Raw genomic sequence first — 16,945 nt, 5'->3', positions numbered from 1 at the left:
TAAGCGTGCCGGTACAGATCCACGGGTGCACGATCCGTCTCTTTGGTGAACCAGATACTGTTTATGACGTCGGCTTTGACTTCGTGATACCTGTAGTAGCCAGTGTCAAAATGCCAAAATGAATGACGATCATATGAACGATGATACTCATGCCAGACTCTGCCGGTGTAACTGGACGGGTACTTGTAGGTGCTGGTCATCTTCACAGTTGAACCCTTGATGGCACACACGCTATTGGAGTCGTATGTCACTCCCCAGAGATCTGTAACACAGAACGGAAAACACATGAATCGCATAACCGGTGTTGTTTTCGTCGACTATAAAACTAAGACGAGAAATGTTCGTCGACTACCTTTTTCCACTGACGAAAACTAAACGGAAACTGAATGAAAGCTTAAAGCTATGATGACTAAAACTAAGACTAAATACACTGACAATTTCGTCAACAAATAAAAACTAGACTAAAATGCTAGGAAGAGATCCAGTATACGTCATTTTACAATTGGTTGCATGCTGAAAATAGCCGATCTACAAGCTCACAGCGCGTCGCAGTGTCGAATCAGTCATTAGGACGGCATCGAGGCCCGCCGGAAAACACATTTTAGTCGACTAGATCAACTGTAGATTTAGTCGACTAAAATCTTATGACATTTAGTCGACTAAAACTAGACTTAACGGTAAAACATTCCACGTGACTAAAACTAAATTAAAACTATTCAAGAGACTGTGACTAAAACTAAAATCAAAATTTGCTGCCAAAAACAACGCTGATCACAACCATAAAAGCATTATAGGACAGCAGATGTTTCTTTGCTTGCTATAGAGGCCCACATCAAGTGTTCCATCTTAGCCACTAAGCTTGCACGAGCCTCGACGACCTTACAGGCGTAAATGCAAAGGCTAACCTTATAGGTCATATAGATAGCATTTTATGTAGGCATATAGCACTCTATATAGTGTATAGTCATAGCTTGACTGTACAGATATTCTACTGTTAGACAGTTCTTAGCGTGCTTTCTATTTCTATGTATTTGATGTATTATCACCATGTGGTGTTCTAAGAAGTCCAAGGACTCGTTAAGTCGTTATCCAAAACCATCTTGGTAATGAGTGTTGACCCGCAGCATGGTCTACAGCCGGTTCTGAATGGAAATGCAGTAAGCCTATATGTATGTGACCGAGTTGAGTTCTGACGCTATACAGCGAAGGGCTAGGTCACACTATGGGGCTATGAGAAGCTAACCTACAGTATGTGTATGAGTTGAGTTCTGACGCTCAATTCAATACAGAAACATCACAACGTATAACAAAAGCCTACTCACCGTCCCTGTTCTCGTCAGGAGGTTTGACACTGTAGTACGACTCACAGTAGTCTAGTCGGAGACATTAAAAATGATCACAATAGACATTAAAAATGATCACAGTAGACATTAAAAATGATCACAATAGACATTAAAAATGATCACAATAGTTGAATTAAAATCCATTCCAAACATTTTTCTGAAAAACCCATGTTTCTATGTCAGTGGTGCTCAAACTTTTTCATGTCAAGGACCCCCAGCATTATCTCTATTGGGCCACGGACCCCCATCTGAAAATATGTAGTTCCAGGGACCCCCCCCCCCCCCAGAAGCAAATATTTTCGTTAAAAATGTTCGCTCTGAAATATATATTCAATGATTTGCGGCCACATTTTTTAACGATTTTTCAAAAATAGCAGACAGTGGCGCGCTACGAGCTCGTAGATCTGCTATTTTTCAATAGCTAAATTATAACACAATGTCTAAAACACCAAAAAGGGGTTCCCGCCCCAAAATGAATGAACCTACTAGCCTACTCTTATGTGTTTCTGTATAGCTGTGGCAGTCCGATTTGTACCAGGTATAATATAATTATAGACAACACGGAATAGTTTACCTCTGGCTCTGACGGCTAATGTGACTCCATCCTTGGGGCCATGATATTTCCCTATCGGTACGTTTGTTATGAACCTGAACCTGAACACAGAATTATGATCGCTTTCTGTCAGGTCCGCAATGGTCAGGGTCGCGCTGCGGTCCACGTCGTCATATTGGCACTGAACACGACCCGCATACCGCGAGTCCTCAATCAGATCCTCGGCGGAGGATTCGGTCCACCAGTATCTGCGCGTGACGTTATGAACCAGACCAGGAGGGTACTCGTAGGTGCAGTAGATGTGCACCGTCGAGCCCCTGCTGAGGCACACGCGCTCAGAGTTGCAGGTTACTCCCCAGCCATGTTGACCCTGTGTCACTGTAACATATAGAGAACATTGTAGGAGTGCCGGTGTAGGCAGAGAGAAAAGAGAGATTTATTCTCGTATTGGAAAAGCCAACAATGGTGGCACTCCGTTTATTTTAACAGAAGAGAGAGACAACAACAAACTTGTCGCATAGATAAAACGTCAACTTGGTACTACGTCAACACCTCGGAGGTGTGTTTCTTTGCTCCTAAGGTAACACACTATGCCTTGCATTAAAGTGAGAGGAACAACCATATATAACATGGACAGGAACGCAGTGAATTATAAATGTCATTAATAACTGTTCAGTGTGTGTCTATCCACCACAACATAATCATAATGAGGAAGTTATTAGAGGACAGGAGATGTTTCTTTGCTGGCTATAGAGGCCAACATTCTTTAGTCAATGAGACAAACAGGATCTTAGTACCAATCTGGTGTTGGATTATGAGGCCTTGAACATTGAACAAAATGTTGACCTATATACAGCATTGTCACCATTATACTTACAGTATACGCGAAGACCCCACACACCACTCTCTAACACTCTTAGGTATAGATTAATTTCTATTAATTAACACTTTCCGTCCATGACCGACTGCGACACTTTAATTACAAAAACAATAATACGAGAAAAATAAATTAATGCATTTTAATCACGTTCAATAATCGTTGAATCATGAATAACGTTTAATCATGTTCCACGTATACTTACATTGGACATCTATAGTGATAGAAGACGAGTTTACGATTCCATATTCAATTGAAGACTGACAATGGTTATACAGTCTAGCGGCGTCTATATACAGTCTAGCGGCGTCTATATACAGTCTAGCGGCGTCTATATACAGTCTAGCGGCGTCTATATACAGTCTAGCGGCGTCTATATACAGTCTAGCGGCGTCTATATACAGTCTAGCACCGTCTATATACAGTCTAGCGGCGTCTATATACAGTCTAGCGGCGTCTATATACAGTCTAGCGGCGTCTATATACAGTCTAGCACCGTCTATATACAGTCTAGCGGCGTCTATATACAGTCTAGCGGCGTCTATATACAGTCTAGCGGCGTCTATATACAGTCTAGCGGCGTCTATATACAGTCTAGCGGCGTCTATATACAGTCTAGCACCGTCTATATACAGTCTAGCGGCGTCTATATACAGTCTAGCGGCGTCTATATACAGTCTAGCGGCGTCTATATACAGTCTAGCGGCGTCTATATACAGTCTAGCGGCGTCTATATACAGTCTAGCGGCGTCTATATACAGTCTAGCGGCGTCTATATACAGTCTAGCGGCGTCTATATACAGTCTAGCGGCGTCTATATACAGTCTAGCGGCGTCTATATACAGTCTAGCGGCGTCTATATACAGTCTAGCACCGTCTATATACAGTCTAGCGGCGTCTATATACAGTCTAGCGGCGTCTATATACAGTCTAGCGGCGTCTAGCAGCGTCTATATACAGTCTAGCGGCGTCTATATACAGTCTAGCGGCGTCTATATACAGTCTAGCGGCGTCTATATACAGTCTAGCAGCTTCTAGCAGCGTCTATATACAGTCTAGCGGCGTCTATATACAGTCTAGCGGCGTCTATATACAGTCTAGCGGCGTCTATATACAGTCTAGCGGCGTCTATATACAGTCTAGCGGCGTCTATATACAGTCTAGCGGCGTCTATATACAGTCTAGCGGCGTCTATATACAGTCTAGCGGCGTCTATATACAGTCTAGCAGCGTCTAGCAGCGTCTATATACAGTCTAGCGGCGTCTATATACAGTCTAGCGGCGTCTATATACAGTCTAGCGGCGTCTATATAGTGTGTGTGTGTGCGTGCGTGCGTGCGTGCATGCGTGCGTGTCTGTGTGTGTCTCTCACCATGTGGCTGCCGTCGGTCCACCGGAAGTCGTTGTCAAACATCTTATCGTTGAGGCCGATCCACTGGTAGTCCTGCCCCAGACCTAGTGCCAGCCAAACACAACACTTTACACTGGGCCCTTTTTAGGACTTTTCACTCTCACAAATAAGAGAGAAGAGAGACAATAGAGAGAGAGAGAGAGAGAGAGAGTAGCATTTTCTACAGTACACATGAATCATTCTTCCTGAGATAACATGACCGTGTTTCCCATATTCAGGAGTTTGTACCGTTATAACTATTATAATCGTCTCTGTCGAGTGGAAATGTCCGAAAACGTTTCGTGGGACTCAAATTCAAAAGTATGGCAGATGGACAAGGTCAAAACGTGTTGCTTCATTGACGCGTTTCGAGATTTTGGATCTGCTACTTTTAACCCCTTTTGGTGTTTTAAACATTGTGTTATACGAGCTACGAGCTTGTAGGTCTGCTGCTTTTGAAAAATCATAAGAATGCGGCGCAAATCTTTGTATATATATTCTTTCAAAGTGAATGTTTTTTAACTCTAAAAGTCTAAATGGGTTAATGCTTTCGCGTGAAGCCATAGCATGATCAAGGAGGGAGTTCATTTACAAAAGAACATGATGACTATTTATTTTTATTCTTTTGATGGTAAACAATAAACATGCTGGCGGGCAGTCTTTTTGACCCGAAGACAACGCATGCAAAGGTTTAAAGAGCAACTGTTTGTGGGGCTGATATGGTTCCCGTTTCGCATTTGAGTAAATGGTGCGCTGTGACTGGCCAGTCGCTGTGATTGACAGCCTACACCTAAACCTAACCCTAACCTTAACCTCAGTAAAACTATACCTAAACCTAACCCTAACCTTAACCTCAGTAAAACTATACCTAACCCTAACCTCAGTAAAACTATGCCTAAACCTAACCCTAACCTCAGTAAAACTATACCTAATCCTAACCCTAACCTTAACCTCAGTAAAACTATACCTAAACCGAACCCTAACCCTAACCTTAACCTCAGTAAAACTATACCTAAACCTAACCCTAACCCTAACCTCAGTAAAACTATACCTAAACCTAACCCTAACCCTAGTAAAACTATACCTAAACCTAACCTCAGTAAAACTATACCTAAACATAACCCTAACCCTAACCTCAGTAAAACTATACCTAAACCTAACCCTAACCCTAACCTCAGTAAAACTATACCTAAACATAACCCTAACCCTAACCTCAGTAAAACTATACCTAAACCTAACCCTAACCCTAACCTTAACCTAAGTAAAACTATACCTAAACCTAACCCTAACCCTAACCTCAGTAAAACTATACCTAAACCTAACCCTAACCCTAGTAAAACTATACCTAAACCTAACCCTAACCTCAGTAAAACTATACCTAAACATAACCCTAACCCTAACCTCAGTAAAACTATACCTAAACCTAACCCTAACCCTAACCTCAGTAAAACTATACCTAAACATAACCCTAACCCTAACCTCAGTAAAACTATACCTAAACCTAACCCTAACCCTAACCTTAACCTCAGTAAAACTATACCTAAACCTAACCCTAACCCTAACCTCAGTAAAACTATACCTAAACCTAACCCTAACCTCAGTAAAACTATACCTAAACCTAACCCTAACCTCAGTAAAACTATACCTAAACCTAACCCTAACCTCAGTAAAACTATACCTAAACCTAACCCTAACCCTAACCTCAGTAAAACTATACCTAAACCTAACCCTAACCCTAACCTCAGTAAAACTATACCTAAACATAACCCTAACCTCAGTAAACCTATACCTAAACCTAACCCTAACCCTAACCTCAGTAAAACTATACCTAAACATAACCCTAACCCTAACCTCAGTAAAACTATACCTAAACCTAACCCTAACCTCAGTAAAACTATACCTAAACATAACCCTAACCCTAACCTCAGTAAAACTATACCTAACCCTAACCTCAGTAAAACTATACCTAAACATAACCCTAACCCTAACCTCAGTAAAACTATACCTAAACCTAACCCTAACCCTAACCTTAACCTCAGTAAAACCATACCTAAACCTAACCCTAACCCTAACCTCAGTAAAACTATACCTAAACCTAACCCTAACCTCAGTAAAACTATACCTAAACCTAACCCTAACCTCAGTAAAACTATACCTAAACCTAACCCTAACCCTAACCTCAGTAAAACTATACCTAAACCTAACCCTAACCTCAGTAAAACTATACCTAAACCTAACCCTAACCTCAGTAAAACTATACCTAAACCTAACCCTAACCCTAACCTCAGTAAAACTATACCTAAACCTAACCCTAACCTCAGTAAAACTATACCTAAACCTAACCCTAACCCTAACCTTAACCTCAGTAAAACTATACCTAAACCTAACCCTAACCCTAACCTCAGTAAAACTATACCTAAACCTAACCCTAACTTCAGTAAAACTATACCTAACCCTAACCCTAACCTCAGTAAAACTATACCTAAACATAACCCTAACCCTAACCTCAGTAAAACTATACCTAACCCTAACCTCAGTAAAACTATGCCTAAACCTAACCCTAACCTCAGTAAAACTATACCTAAACCTAACCCTAACCTCAGTAAAACTATACCTAAACCTAAACCTAACCCTAACCTTAACCTCAGTAAAACTATACCTAAACCTAACCCTAACCCTAACCTCAGTAAAACTATACCTAAACCTAACCCTAACCTCAGTAAAACTATACCTAAACCTAACCCTAACCTCAGTAAAACTATACCTAAACATAACCCTAACCCTAACCTCAGTAAAACTATACCTAAACATAACCCTAACCCTAACCTCAGTAAAACTATACCTAAACCTAACCCTAACCTTAACCTCAGTAAAACTATACCTAAACCTAACCCTAACCCTAACCTCAGTAAAACTATACCTAAACCTAACCCTAACCCTAACCTCAGTAAAACTATACCTAAACCTAACCCTAACCTCAGTAAAACTATACCTAAACCTAACCCTAACCCTAACCTCAGTAAAACTATACCTAGACCTAACCTTAACCCTAACCTCAGTAAAAATATACCTAAACCTAACCCTAACCTCAGTAAAACTATACCTAACCCTAACCTCAGTAAAAAATATACCTAAACCTAACCTCAGTAAAACTATACCTAACCCTAACCTCAGTAAAACTATACCTAAACCTAACCTCAGTAAAACTATACCTAAACCTAACCTCAGTCAAACTAACGCAGTGGCTGGGGGGCGTTTCCAAGAACCGGATACCATATTAGCGTTTGTGGGACGTACGGTTGACGTAGTGTTGCTCTTAACCCTAACAACACAGCCAGTGATGGGTTTATGACAGTGGTTTTCAACCCTTTTCATTTCAAGGCCCATTATTTATTTGGCATTTGAGCCACTGGCCACCATTTGATGAGATTTAACCTCTCAGACCCTAATCTAAAGAATAGTCCTGAAAGCCACCCCTATAGAGCGTCGCAGTCCCTCCCCCTTTCAGAACAACGAGTGGCCCAGGAAATGAATCCCAATGCATTTTTCCCATAGGCATTTCTTAAATTATTTTTTTAAAGACCTTTTCAGCGTCGTACGAAGCCAACTCTTGTCGTGACAAATCATGCCAACACACACAATATTTTGGACCAAACAAATAATTACAAAGAAGAAAAACAACAAAAAATGTATTTTCTAATTCTTTGTTTGGCCCGAAAAATTGTGTTTGTTGTCATGATTTGTCACGACAAGAGTTGGCTTCGTACGACGCTTAAAAGGTCTTTAAATAAATAATGTAAGAAATGGTGCACTGCTCCTCCCGGTGTATAGGGGAGGGCTGTCTTACAGAGACAACATGTAGACAACATGCAGCAAAGGTTGCCATGAAGTTCATGATACGGTACTCAAACACGCAACACGCTGTCAGGCCACCACTAGGCCAGCGGGCGCCACCCGGTCTCGGTCATCTTACCAGTTGGTGTAAAGGCTGGTGATGGTGGGTTCTCCATGGCTGTCTAGGTGCTGGGTCTGCTGCAGCAGCACGTTGTTGAACACGCGGGTAATGTCAATAGTGACATAGTTCTCTATGGACTGTAAGACGGTCATGTAGGCCCTGACGCTGGTCAGTAGCTCGCTGGGCTTGGCTATCTCCTGAGTAGCCTGGTTGTACATGGTCATCCCCACAATAGACCTGACACATACACATGAAACAGTTTAGCTTTCCATGTGAATAAAAGGTAACAAGATGAACACAGACAAAGGTTTACTTTATGTTTGCACGTGTTTTGACAACTGTAGCTAAATTAGAACATTTCGCTAGACAATAACGTTAAGATAAATATTAATAAATACATACATAATGTAATTTGTATCCACTGATGACAAATCATAATTCATTATCTACATACATGATACATGCATCAACATTTGAGGACAACAGCAATATTTTTTTTGGGGATCATTTACAGCAGGCTTTAGAGGTCGCAGTGTAACATTGAGCAATCAAACACATGTGAGTATTTGCAGTGTGTACATGTATTTACTTGGTAAATCTGATCTCTAGATGTGAGGTGAGGTATTCTCGCGGTGTGAAGGTGTGTTCCCACACCACCATGTTGGGAACGTAGTTGATGGAGAAACACAGCTCAGACAGGGCTGTGTGCAACTTGTCCAGACTGAAAGAAGACAACAACAAAGTATACGTTTCAAACACTTTGCTGTCTGTACGAGAACACACAAGGCTGTGAAGTCAGGTTATTATTGTGACCCGTTTAACCCCTGGCTCTACAATAACAGAAATACACACACAGTACATTGAAAACAAACCTTTCACATTTCGTTTTAAATGACAAGAATTTCAACATTTTGGTGTTAGCATTATGTTATGCTTTAGCTATTGAAAAGACAAGCTAAAAAAAAAACAAGCTCAAAGCGCGCCACCAAGTGGCGCGCTATGAGCTTGAAGGTCTGCTATTTTTAGAAAAATCGAACAACGACTGACATAGAAACATAGCTTTTTCAGAAAACTGTCAGGATGTAGAAGACATTTTTAGAATCTGATCTCAGGTCAAAATGGGTTAAGGATTTACAATACTTATTGAATAATAATGTTCTAGTGTGTGTGTGTGTGTGTGTGTGTGTCAGAGATAACTCACTTGGTGACCAGTAATCTATTTTTCCTCATGCTCTCAACTCCAGGCTTTTCTCGCTCCGGCTCTCCTTTCTTCCCTGTAGCTTTCTTACTCTTCTTGTTGACGGCCTGGCTGATGGTCTTGGCACAGTGCTTAGGAAGCAGCTGGAGACAAAACAAGTATAGTAGTAGTAATATTGCATGTATATATTAAATTCATCCAAATGTTGCTACAAGACAACAAAACCATTGGACACATCTGGTAGGATGGTTGCTAATGCTAATATCTTGTAATAGCATAGGCCTAGTGTTGGCTGTCTTAAACCAGTTAGTTAATTAATTAAGCAATATTACACGAGAGGGTGTTCTTTATATTCATTAATGCACTCGGAACTCTCCTGCAGCATCGCAGGCATGCATTAATGACGATGAAGAACACCCTCTCGTGTAATATTGCAATTAATAATAATAATAATAATAGCTCAGATTTATATAGCGCTTTTCTGAATACCCAAAGCGCTTTACAGGGAACACTAAGAACAGACTTTATTAAGAGAAAAAAGACAAAATAAAACATAACAGATACAGGGTTAAAAAGATAAAAGGATAAACGAGACGTCAACTGGGGAAAGCTATTTTGAAGAGGTGGGTTTTGAGTGAGGTTTTGAAAGAGGGGAGAGAGGGGGCAGCTCTGAGGTGGTTGGGGAGTTCATTCCAGAGTTTGGGGGCCGAAACGTAAAAGGCCCTGTCACCCCAAGTGCGGTACTTGGCCTTGCGGACCTTCAGGAGGTTGGCTTCACTGGACCTGGGGGAACGGGGGGGGGCATATGGTTCAAGAAGATCGGAAAGATAGGGGGGAGCCAGGTTATTGAGAGCTTTGTAGGTGGTGAGCAGGATTTTGTAGTGAATTCTTTGTTTGATGGGAAGCCAGTGTAGGTCAATTATACAACAATCATACGAGCTTGTAGATCTGCTATTTTTGAACAGTCGAAGAACGACTGACATAGAAACATAGCTTTTTCAGAAAACTGTCAGGATGTAGAAGACTTTTTTTTTTAATCTGATCTCAGGTCAAAATGGGTTTATGGTAGATCACTTTGTCATTAGCAGAACGGAAATATGAACAACATACTTGGCAACAAAGAATTGATACTGCGTTATATTAAAATTGTCTCATTCGTGTCGTCCCATTGACCAAAAATAGGCGTTGTAGTGTGCGTGTACAGTACGTACCTGGTCACTGAGAGTACATTGTTCCGTGCAAATGTCAGTGATGAGATTTCTGGCCTGTTTGGCCATTTCATCCAGGAACATGTTGCACAGCGACAGGCTGCGATCCCCTATGTGGTGGCGCTAGAAGACACACACATAAACACACAATGTGGGCTGTTCTATGGCTACAATTATACTTGTCATTTCTATGCGGACACAAACTGCAACACAGTATGTTCTGCTAAAAACACAACACATTAGCTGGGACTATGGGTGTTTTTTTCTTTTGGGTGTGTGTGTGTGTGTGTGTGTTACCTCCTCGGGGCACAGTTCATGTGTGCAGGACATGAAGTGTGTACACAGCAGAGGGAAGCAGATGGAGTGTCTGCTCTGAGATGGTAGCTCCAAACACTGTTGAAACATCTTCTCAAATGCACGGCTGTAGAAACTGCACACACAAAAATATATTATTTATTTTGTGTAAATGTGTTAATGTATAAGAAGTGTGTGTGTGTGTGTGTGTGTGTGTGTGTGTGTGTGTGTGTGTGTGTGTGTGTGTGTGTGTGTGTGTGTGTGTGTGTGTGTGTGTGTGTGCGTGTGCGTGTGTGCGTGTGTGTGTGTGTGCGTGTGTGTGTGTGTCTCTCACCAGAATATGGAGAGGTCAGAGGTCTCCACTAGCATCTCCACCAGTGAGTCCACCATCTTGGTGTGAAAGATGATGGTGTTCATCATCTTCCCCAGCTCCCTGTGGTCTGCTATACCCAGACTGGCCTTAGAAACACTGGTATACGCCTAGAGGAGACATGGTGGGAGGGAATAAAGAACAGAAAGATGGAATAGAAGGGAACGAACCAAATGAACAGGGAAAGAAAGGCAGGTTGGATGGAAACGAAGAGGGAATGAGGAAAAGGAAAACAGGAAGTAGGGATGAACCGAAATGCAAAGAAAGTGGCAATAAGTCTGAGGAATCAGAAACAAGAGAACGACAAACGGAACACTATAGCATCATTGTGTATTGTATTGTATTGACATTAGACACCAGCGAATGGCGGATTTAGCCGGTTAACCGCAGTTTGGGTCAAAAGAATATATTATTAATTAATATCGGATAAACCGCGGGTGAAATAATGCTGGAAATAAATGAATGGCATCCATCTATAGGTTTTATAACTTTTAAAACGGAAATAAACTAATGACATCTATCTATAGGCTTATAATATAGTTTTTTTTTTAAAGGCACCAAATCTCGGCGCGCGTGCGTTAGTAGTATTTTTCCTTGAACTTGTAGATTGGCTATATCCCTGCAGCGGATTTCGGGTGGTTGCGGATATATAAATTGGATTAAGTCATTTATGCGGTGGGATAACAGGCGGATTATAAATATGCACACTCGGATTCGGGTGACAAAAAAGCTCATCCGCTGATCTCTGATTGACATGATCATGAATTGACATTGAATTTGAAAAAAAGGACACATTTACACAAAATATGTTTGACAATATAAACGCATAATATCCAGCTTGCCCAGAGACATCTTGAAAATATAGCAAATTCGTTCGATACAATTTGTTCCTGAATAACATGTAGTTGGTATCAAGTTCAACTGTGTGTGTGTGTGTGTGTGTGTGTGTGTGTGTGTGTGTGTGTGTGTGTGTGTGTGTGTGTACCTGCAATCTGAACCAGTCCAGTCTCATGCCTCTGAAGTCAAACACATCTCCATCCTCCACTATAAGGAACAAGCATGTGCAAAATTACCACAACACTGTGTTTGATGTTATTTTTAAAACAATATTCACACACATCACATCATCCTTCAATAATTATATTCCACAACACTGAGCTGACATGGACATAAGCATTTAATCTTTGATGTTTACTGTCTGCTGGCGTTTGGCTTATGAATGTTATTCTGTTGTACCAGGTTTTTCTTTTCCTTTTAGATTTTTTTGAGAGAGAGAAACCATGAAACAGTTTTTGGCATAATATAAACACAGTACATTCCAGTATTAACCCATTTTGCGCGGGAACCCCTTTTATGTTATACAAGATCTACAAGCTCACGCCGAGTGGCGCTCTACGAGCTTGTAGGTCTGCTATTTCTTTTAAATGGTGAAAATGTGCCTCACATCTTTGAATATATATTGTTACAGAGTGAACATTTTAACTAAATTATTTGCTTCTGTGTTGAGGTCCCTGGAACAACATATTTTCATATTGGGGTCCTTTCCTTGACATGAAATATTGAGCACAACTGAAACAGAAACATTTCAGAAAGCCGTCAGGATTTTGAAGACTTTTTTTTTAATTTCGACCTCAGGCCTAAATGGGTTAATTGAACTGAAAGACTGTATAAAGAAAGAATGACCTGTTGCAATTGTACACTCTCAGGGTTAAATGATCATACATGATTACCTCAAACCATGATTTACAGTACAGTAGTTTATGTTTACCTTGTTTGACGCTGAGAGAGGTCATCGTGTTGACGAAGGAAGACATGATGATTGATTCATCTTCTGGACACACAGAGAGGTTCTAGCATAGAAAAAACAAGTTCCATTCTTACGGTGATTAATGTTATCGATGCATGTTCCTTTAGCCATTATTCATCATTGTCATACAAATAAATATTAGGAATATGAAACCATGGGTGGTAGGGGTAGTTTCAGTAACCCCCTTCCCCCCGTTAATTAAGATTGTCCCACTGACATTTTCAATGCTTGTGTGTGTGTGTGTGTGTGTGCGTGTGTGTGTGTGTGTGTGTGTGTGTGTGTGTGTACCTGCACCAGTTCGTTGAGCACCACAGCATCGAAACCAGATAGATACTGAACGTAGTACCTCTGCATGACTGGACCATACTTCCTCACATGGGCCCTCAGCTCCTCCATGTAGAAGATCAACTCTGCTATGTGTCTGTAACACACACACACACACACACACACACACACACACACACTTAACAAGAAATTCTTGAACACAAACAATAGTGGATGCGCAAACTTGGAAAACTCTACAACAAGTGCTTCAGGATACAGATCACGGGCATCGCCTTCTCCATATATGGCGACTGCCAATTATTGCAGACACTGAACAGAATTTTGCCGATGCCTGATCAGCTCTCAGCTTGGGCATGCCTGCAATCTGCAGGCACCTCACGACTGATTTATGGACATTACCAAGGCTTCCAAATATGAACACAAGTAGTTTACATTTGTAGCCAAGCTGTATAATAGCATCTTTAAGACGCTGGTACTTAAGCACCTTGGTAAGGAATGCCTCTTCCAGACTGTGGTCAAATGTACATGCCACTTCCAAAATGGTCACTTCTCTACTGTCATCAACACCAACAATATCTGGTGTATTAGCTGTGACATCTGAAATCATCATAGACTCAAATACCACACGACAGTGTGATTTGAGTCTGGCTACATGAACATGGCAGTTAAAACATACGAGTGCTTATACATTTTGGCAGATGATGAAACATATGAACTTAGCTAATAGGTCAACAATTCTGTCGTGCCTAGCGATGTACATTCCATTATATACATAGCAACCAAACACACATTACTGTGTGCGATCATGTATCAGTGTGTGTGTATTATTGTGCGTGTGTGTGTGTGTTTGCTTACTTGTCTATGAAGTCATCTGTACTTTTCTTCTGGATGTTGTCGGCGTGACGAAGGAGCCAGATGATTTCATCACGGGCAAACGATAATGCCATGAACACAAACAGCGCCTGCAGGTGGAGAACACAGAGTAAAAGAGAGAAAGGTCACTTTTTGAACACCTACTGTACAAAGAAAAAACACACTACTTTGGTATCATTACCTTCATCAGAACATTATAGGGCCAACTCATGCAGGTGTTAAATAGAAAGTAGAAAAGTTCATCTTAAATCATTAGGTTTATAAGAAGACAGAGTCACACTAGTTATCAGAACATAATGTATTCCCTTAATAAACTGTGTGATAACGTATTCTGGCCCCGATTGAAAAGGCATTATCCCAATCCCACAATGCACAACTTGGAGTAAGAGACAAAGCGCTAAAGCATTGCGTGATTTCAAATGCCCAGATTTTGAGCTTGTATAAACTGGGTACCAGTACCAGATCAGGAATCACCATTATTATTATTCGCAGTACTAACGTTGTGGTCCTGTACTTCTGGCTCTCCACAGGAACTCCATAACATAGAATATACAAATATTGCAGCACGACTCTTTAACCCAGGCCTGACGTCGGAATAAATAAAAAACATGACAGTTTTGACATAAAAAGTTTTTTATGCAGTTTTGACATAAAAATCACAAATGCTCAACATTCATAATGTAGCTTGTACACATCAAGTCACCAAATGTACATTATAAATCAGGCATAAATGTGTGTGTAGATGCTTCCTACGCACACGTGTGTGTGTGTGTGTGTGTGTGTGTGTGTGTGTGTGTGCGAGTGTGCACGCGCGCCTACCCTCTGATGTTAACAAACAGGTCCTCAGCTGCTTTGTGAATGTGGAAGACCTCATCTCTAAACAGGCAGAGACACGCGGAACTCTGCAGAGCCAACTTGCCAGTCTCAATAATAACATTCTGTTACATCACCTTTGGTGTCCCTATACATTTCTGTTACCTGTCGTCACCTGCTTCCTGGTCATGTGACTTCAGTAACCAATACACGACAGCTATGTCCCACAAAACTCCCTTCAAAATAAAAGCATTTGGCTCAAAGGAAAACGACTTGTTTCACAATAAGATCATAATAACAATGTCTGTTCACCCAGAATATAGAAAAGTTCAGTAGAAAACGTGTTTGGGTTCTTTACAGTTACAGACACAGAGAGGGGGGAGGGGGGGCTAGAGAAAGCAATATGAGATATTTTATGATCTTGTGATTAGCAGACAGCCAAAAGTAAAACATAAAACATAAATGTGTTTTGGCCATCCAATTATTTACCATGCACACCATCAAATATGAATACACGGTTTTCAAATAATTGCAATGCATACTATTGAAGAATAGCCTACTATAAAACTTCATGTTCAAACACTGATCAAGACAAAAATGGGAAATGATGGATGGTTATTTCACTATATAAATAGGCCTATTCCTGTGGAACCGGGAGTCAAGCAAAAGGGAATGCATCCCATGTTCTTGTCAGGGTCCCCAGTTCAAAAGTGATTAATTTGGATGGGGTCACGCCCTGACAAGGTTGAGAAACACCAGTGACCACACTACTCTATGAATTTGATGATGGCACACTCACGCACGCACGCACGCACGCATGCACACACACACACACTCCCACACACACACACACACACACACTCCCACACACACGCACACACACACACACACACACACACACACACACACACACACACACACACACACACACACACACACACACCGGTGTAAAGCTGGGAGGCCGCATTTGAAGCCTGTCAAGGTCACACCTTGACCCTAGACCTTAGGAGTGTCTTTGAGCGACGGGAGCAGGTTCCCCAGATTCAGCTTCACCTTCTGAACAAAAGTATGTCTTGTTTGAAACAAAAGGACTTTTGGAAAGGGCCTAAAGGTGGCGCTAACCGTCAAACTACAGGGAGTGTTGTGCATTTTTTTTTTTAATCCGACAGATACCTCTCTGGACTCACTTTTTCCCGCTGAATCCGAATATATCAACGACGAGACTGTCTGACCTTGGGAAAGTGGTGAAAAAGGGCGCTAAAGTTTGTAAAAATGTCACCTTTGCATCCAAAAAGGACATATTTCCTGTGATTTTTTCCAATCAAGGGGCATGTATTCCCACTTACTTTTTCCCCCCGATTCCAACGGTGGTGGTCTTATCTCTCTACGACGTCAGGAAGTGGGTGTAAACGCCCACTTCCTGTCCCCAGCCCCCCGAAATGTTGTGGAAAACGGGACCAATTCCATTAAATCCGGCATGAAAAAGTGATTCAGAAAATGTGTTGTTTGAAAAAAATAAATAATAATTGAGCTCTAGGGGCTGAAAAAACGTGTCTCTTTTGATTTGGCGGAGAGTTAGCAGTGTCGGAGAGCTACGAAACCACTTCCATCGGATTCGGGACGCTTCAAACATTTAGAAACAGTCTTGTTTGTGAAGACAGCAATTTTTTTGAATATCTTATTGAATTTTAAAGCTGGGAGGCCGCAAATTAAAGCCTTAAATGTCAACGCTTGACCTTTGGGTCTTCCGAGTGTCTTTGAGCGTCGGGAGCGGGCTCCCTAGACTCACTTTTTCCCGCTGAATACAGCCGTGGTGGTCTCGTGTCTCTACGATGTCGGGAAGTGGGTGTACTAGCCACTTAGCCGCCAGAAATCTTCTGTAAAAAACCGAGACCATTTTCCGACTCAGAACGGCGAGGCGAATGCGCTGATATGTGTTTCCCAGCACACGGACTTACGGTTCTCTTAATTGGCTAGGG

At 41.4% G+C, this 16,945-nt stretch overlaps 1 protein-coding gene across 1 annotated transcript; it reads right to left on the bottom strand.

Moving 5' to 3' along the window:
• Positions 1-8,132: 8,132 nt before the first annotated feature.
• LOC308313442 (nck-associated protein 1-like) lies at positions 8,133-15,156 on the bottom strand (the record flags this gene model as incomplete). The annotated part of the gene is made up of 12 exons (XM_080760540.1): positions 8,133-8,355; positions 8,708-8,839; positions 9,320-9,459; positions 10,528-10,647; positions 10,822-10,954; positions 11,153-11,298; positions 12,174-12,232; positions 12,957-13,038; positions 13,284-13,416; positions 14,136-14,242; positions 14,335-14,396; positions 15,132-15,156. 12 exons carry the CDS (start codon positions 15,154-15,156, stop codon positions 8,133-8,135), a joined length of 1,362 nt encoding a protein of 453 aa, XP_080616666.1.
• Between the last annotated feature and the right edge of the window lie 1,789 nt (positions 15,157-16,945).

The sequence above is a fragment of the Protomyctophum bolini genome, assembly GCF_963924005.1.
Source record: "Protomyctophum bolini genome assembly, chromosome: 3".
Classification (NCBI taxonomy): domain Eukaryota; kingdom Metazoa; phylum Chordata; class Actinopteri; order Myctophiformes; family Myctophidae; genus Protomyctophum; species Protomyctophum bolini.
Note: the sequence above shows the minus strand (reverse complement) of the source record. Positions and strands in the feature narration are given on the sequence as shown.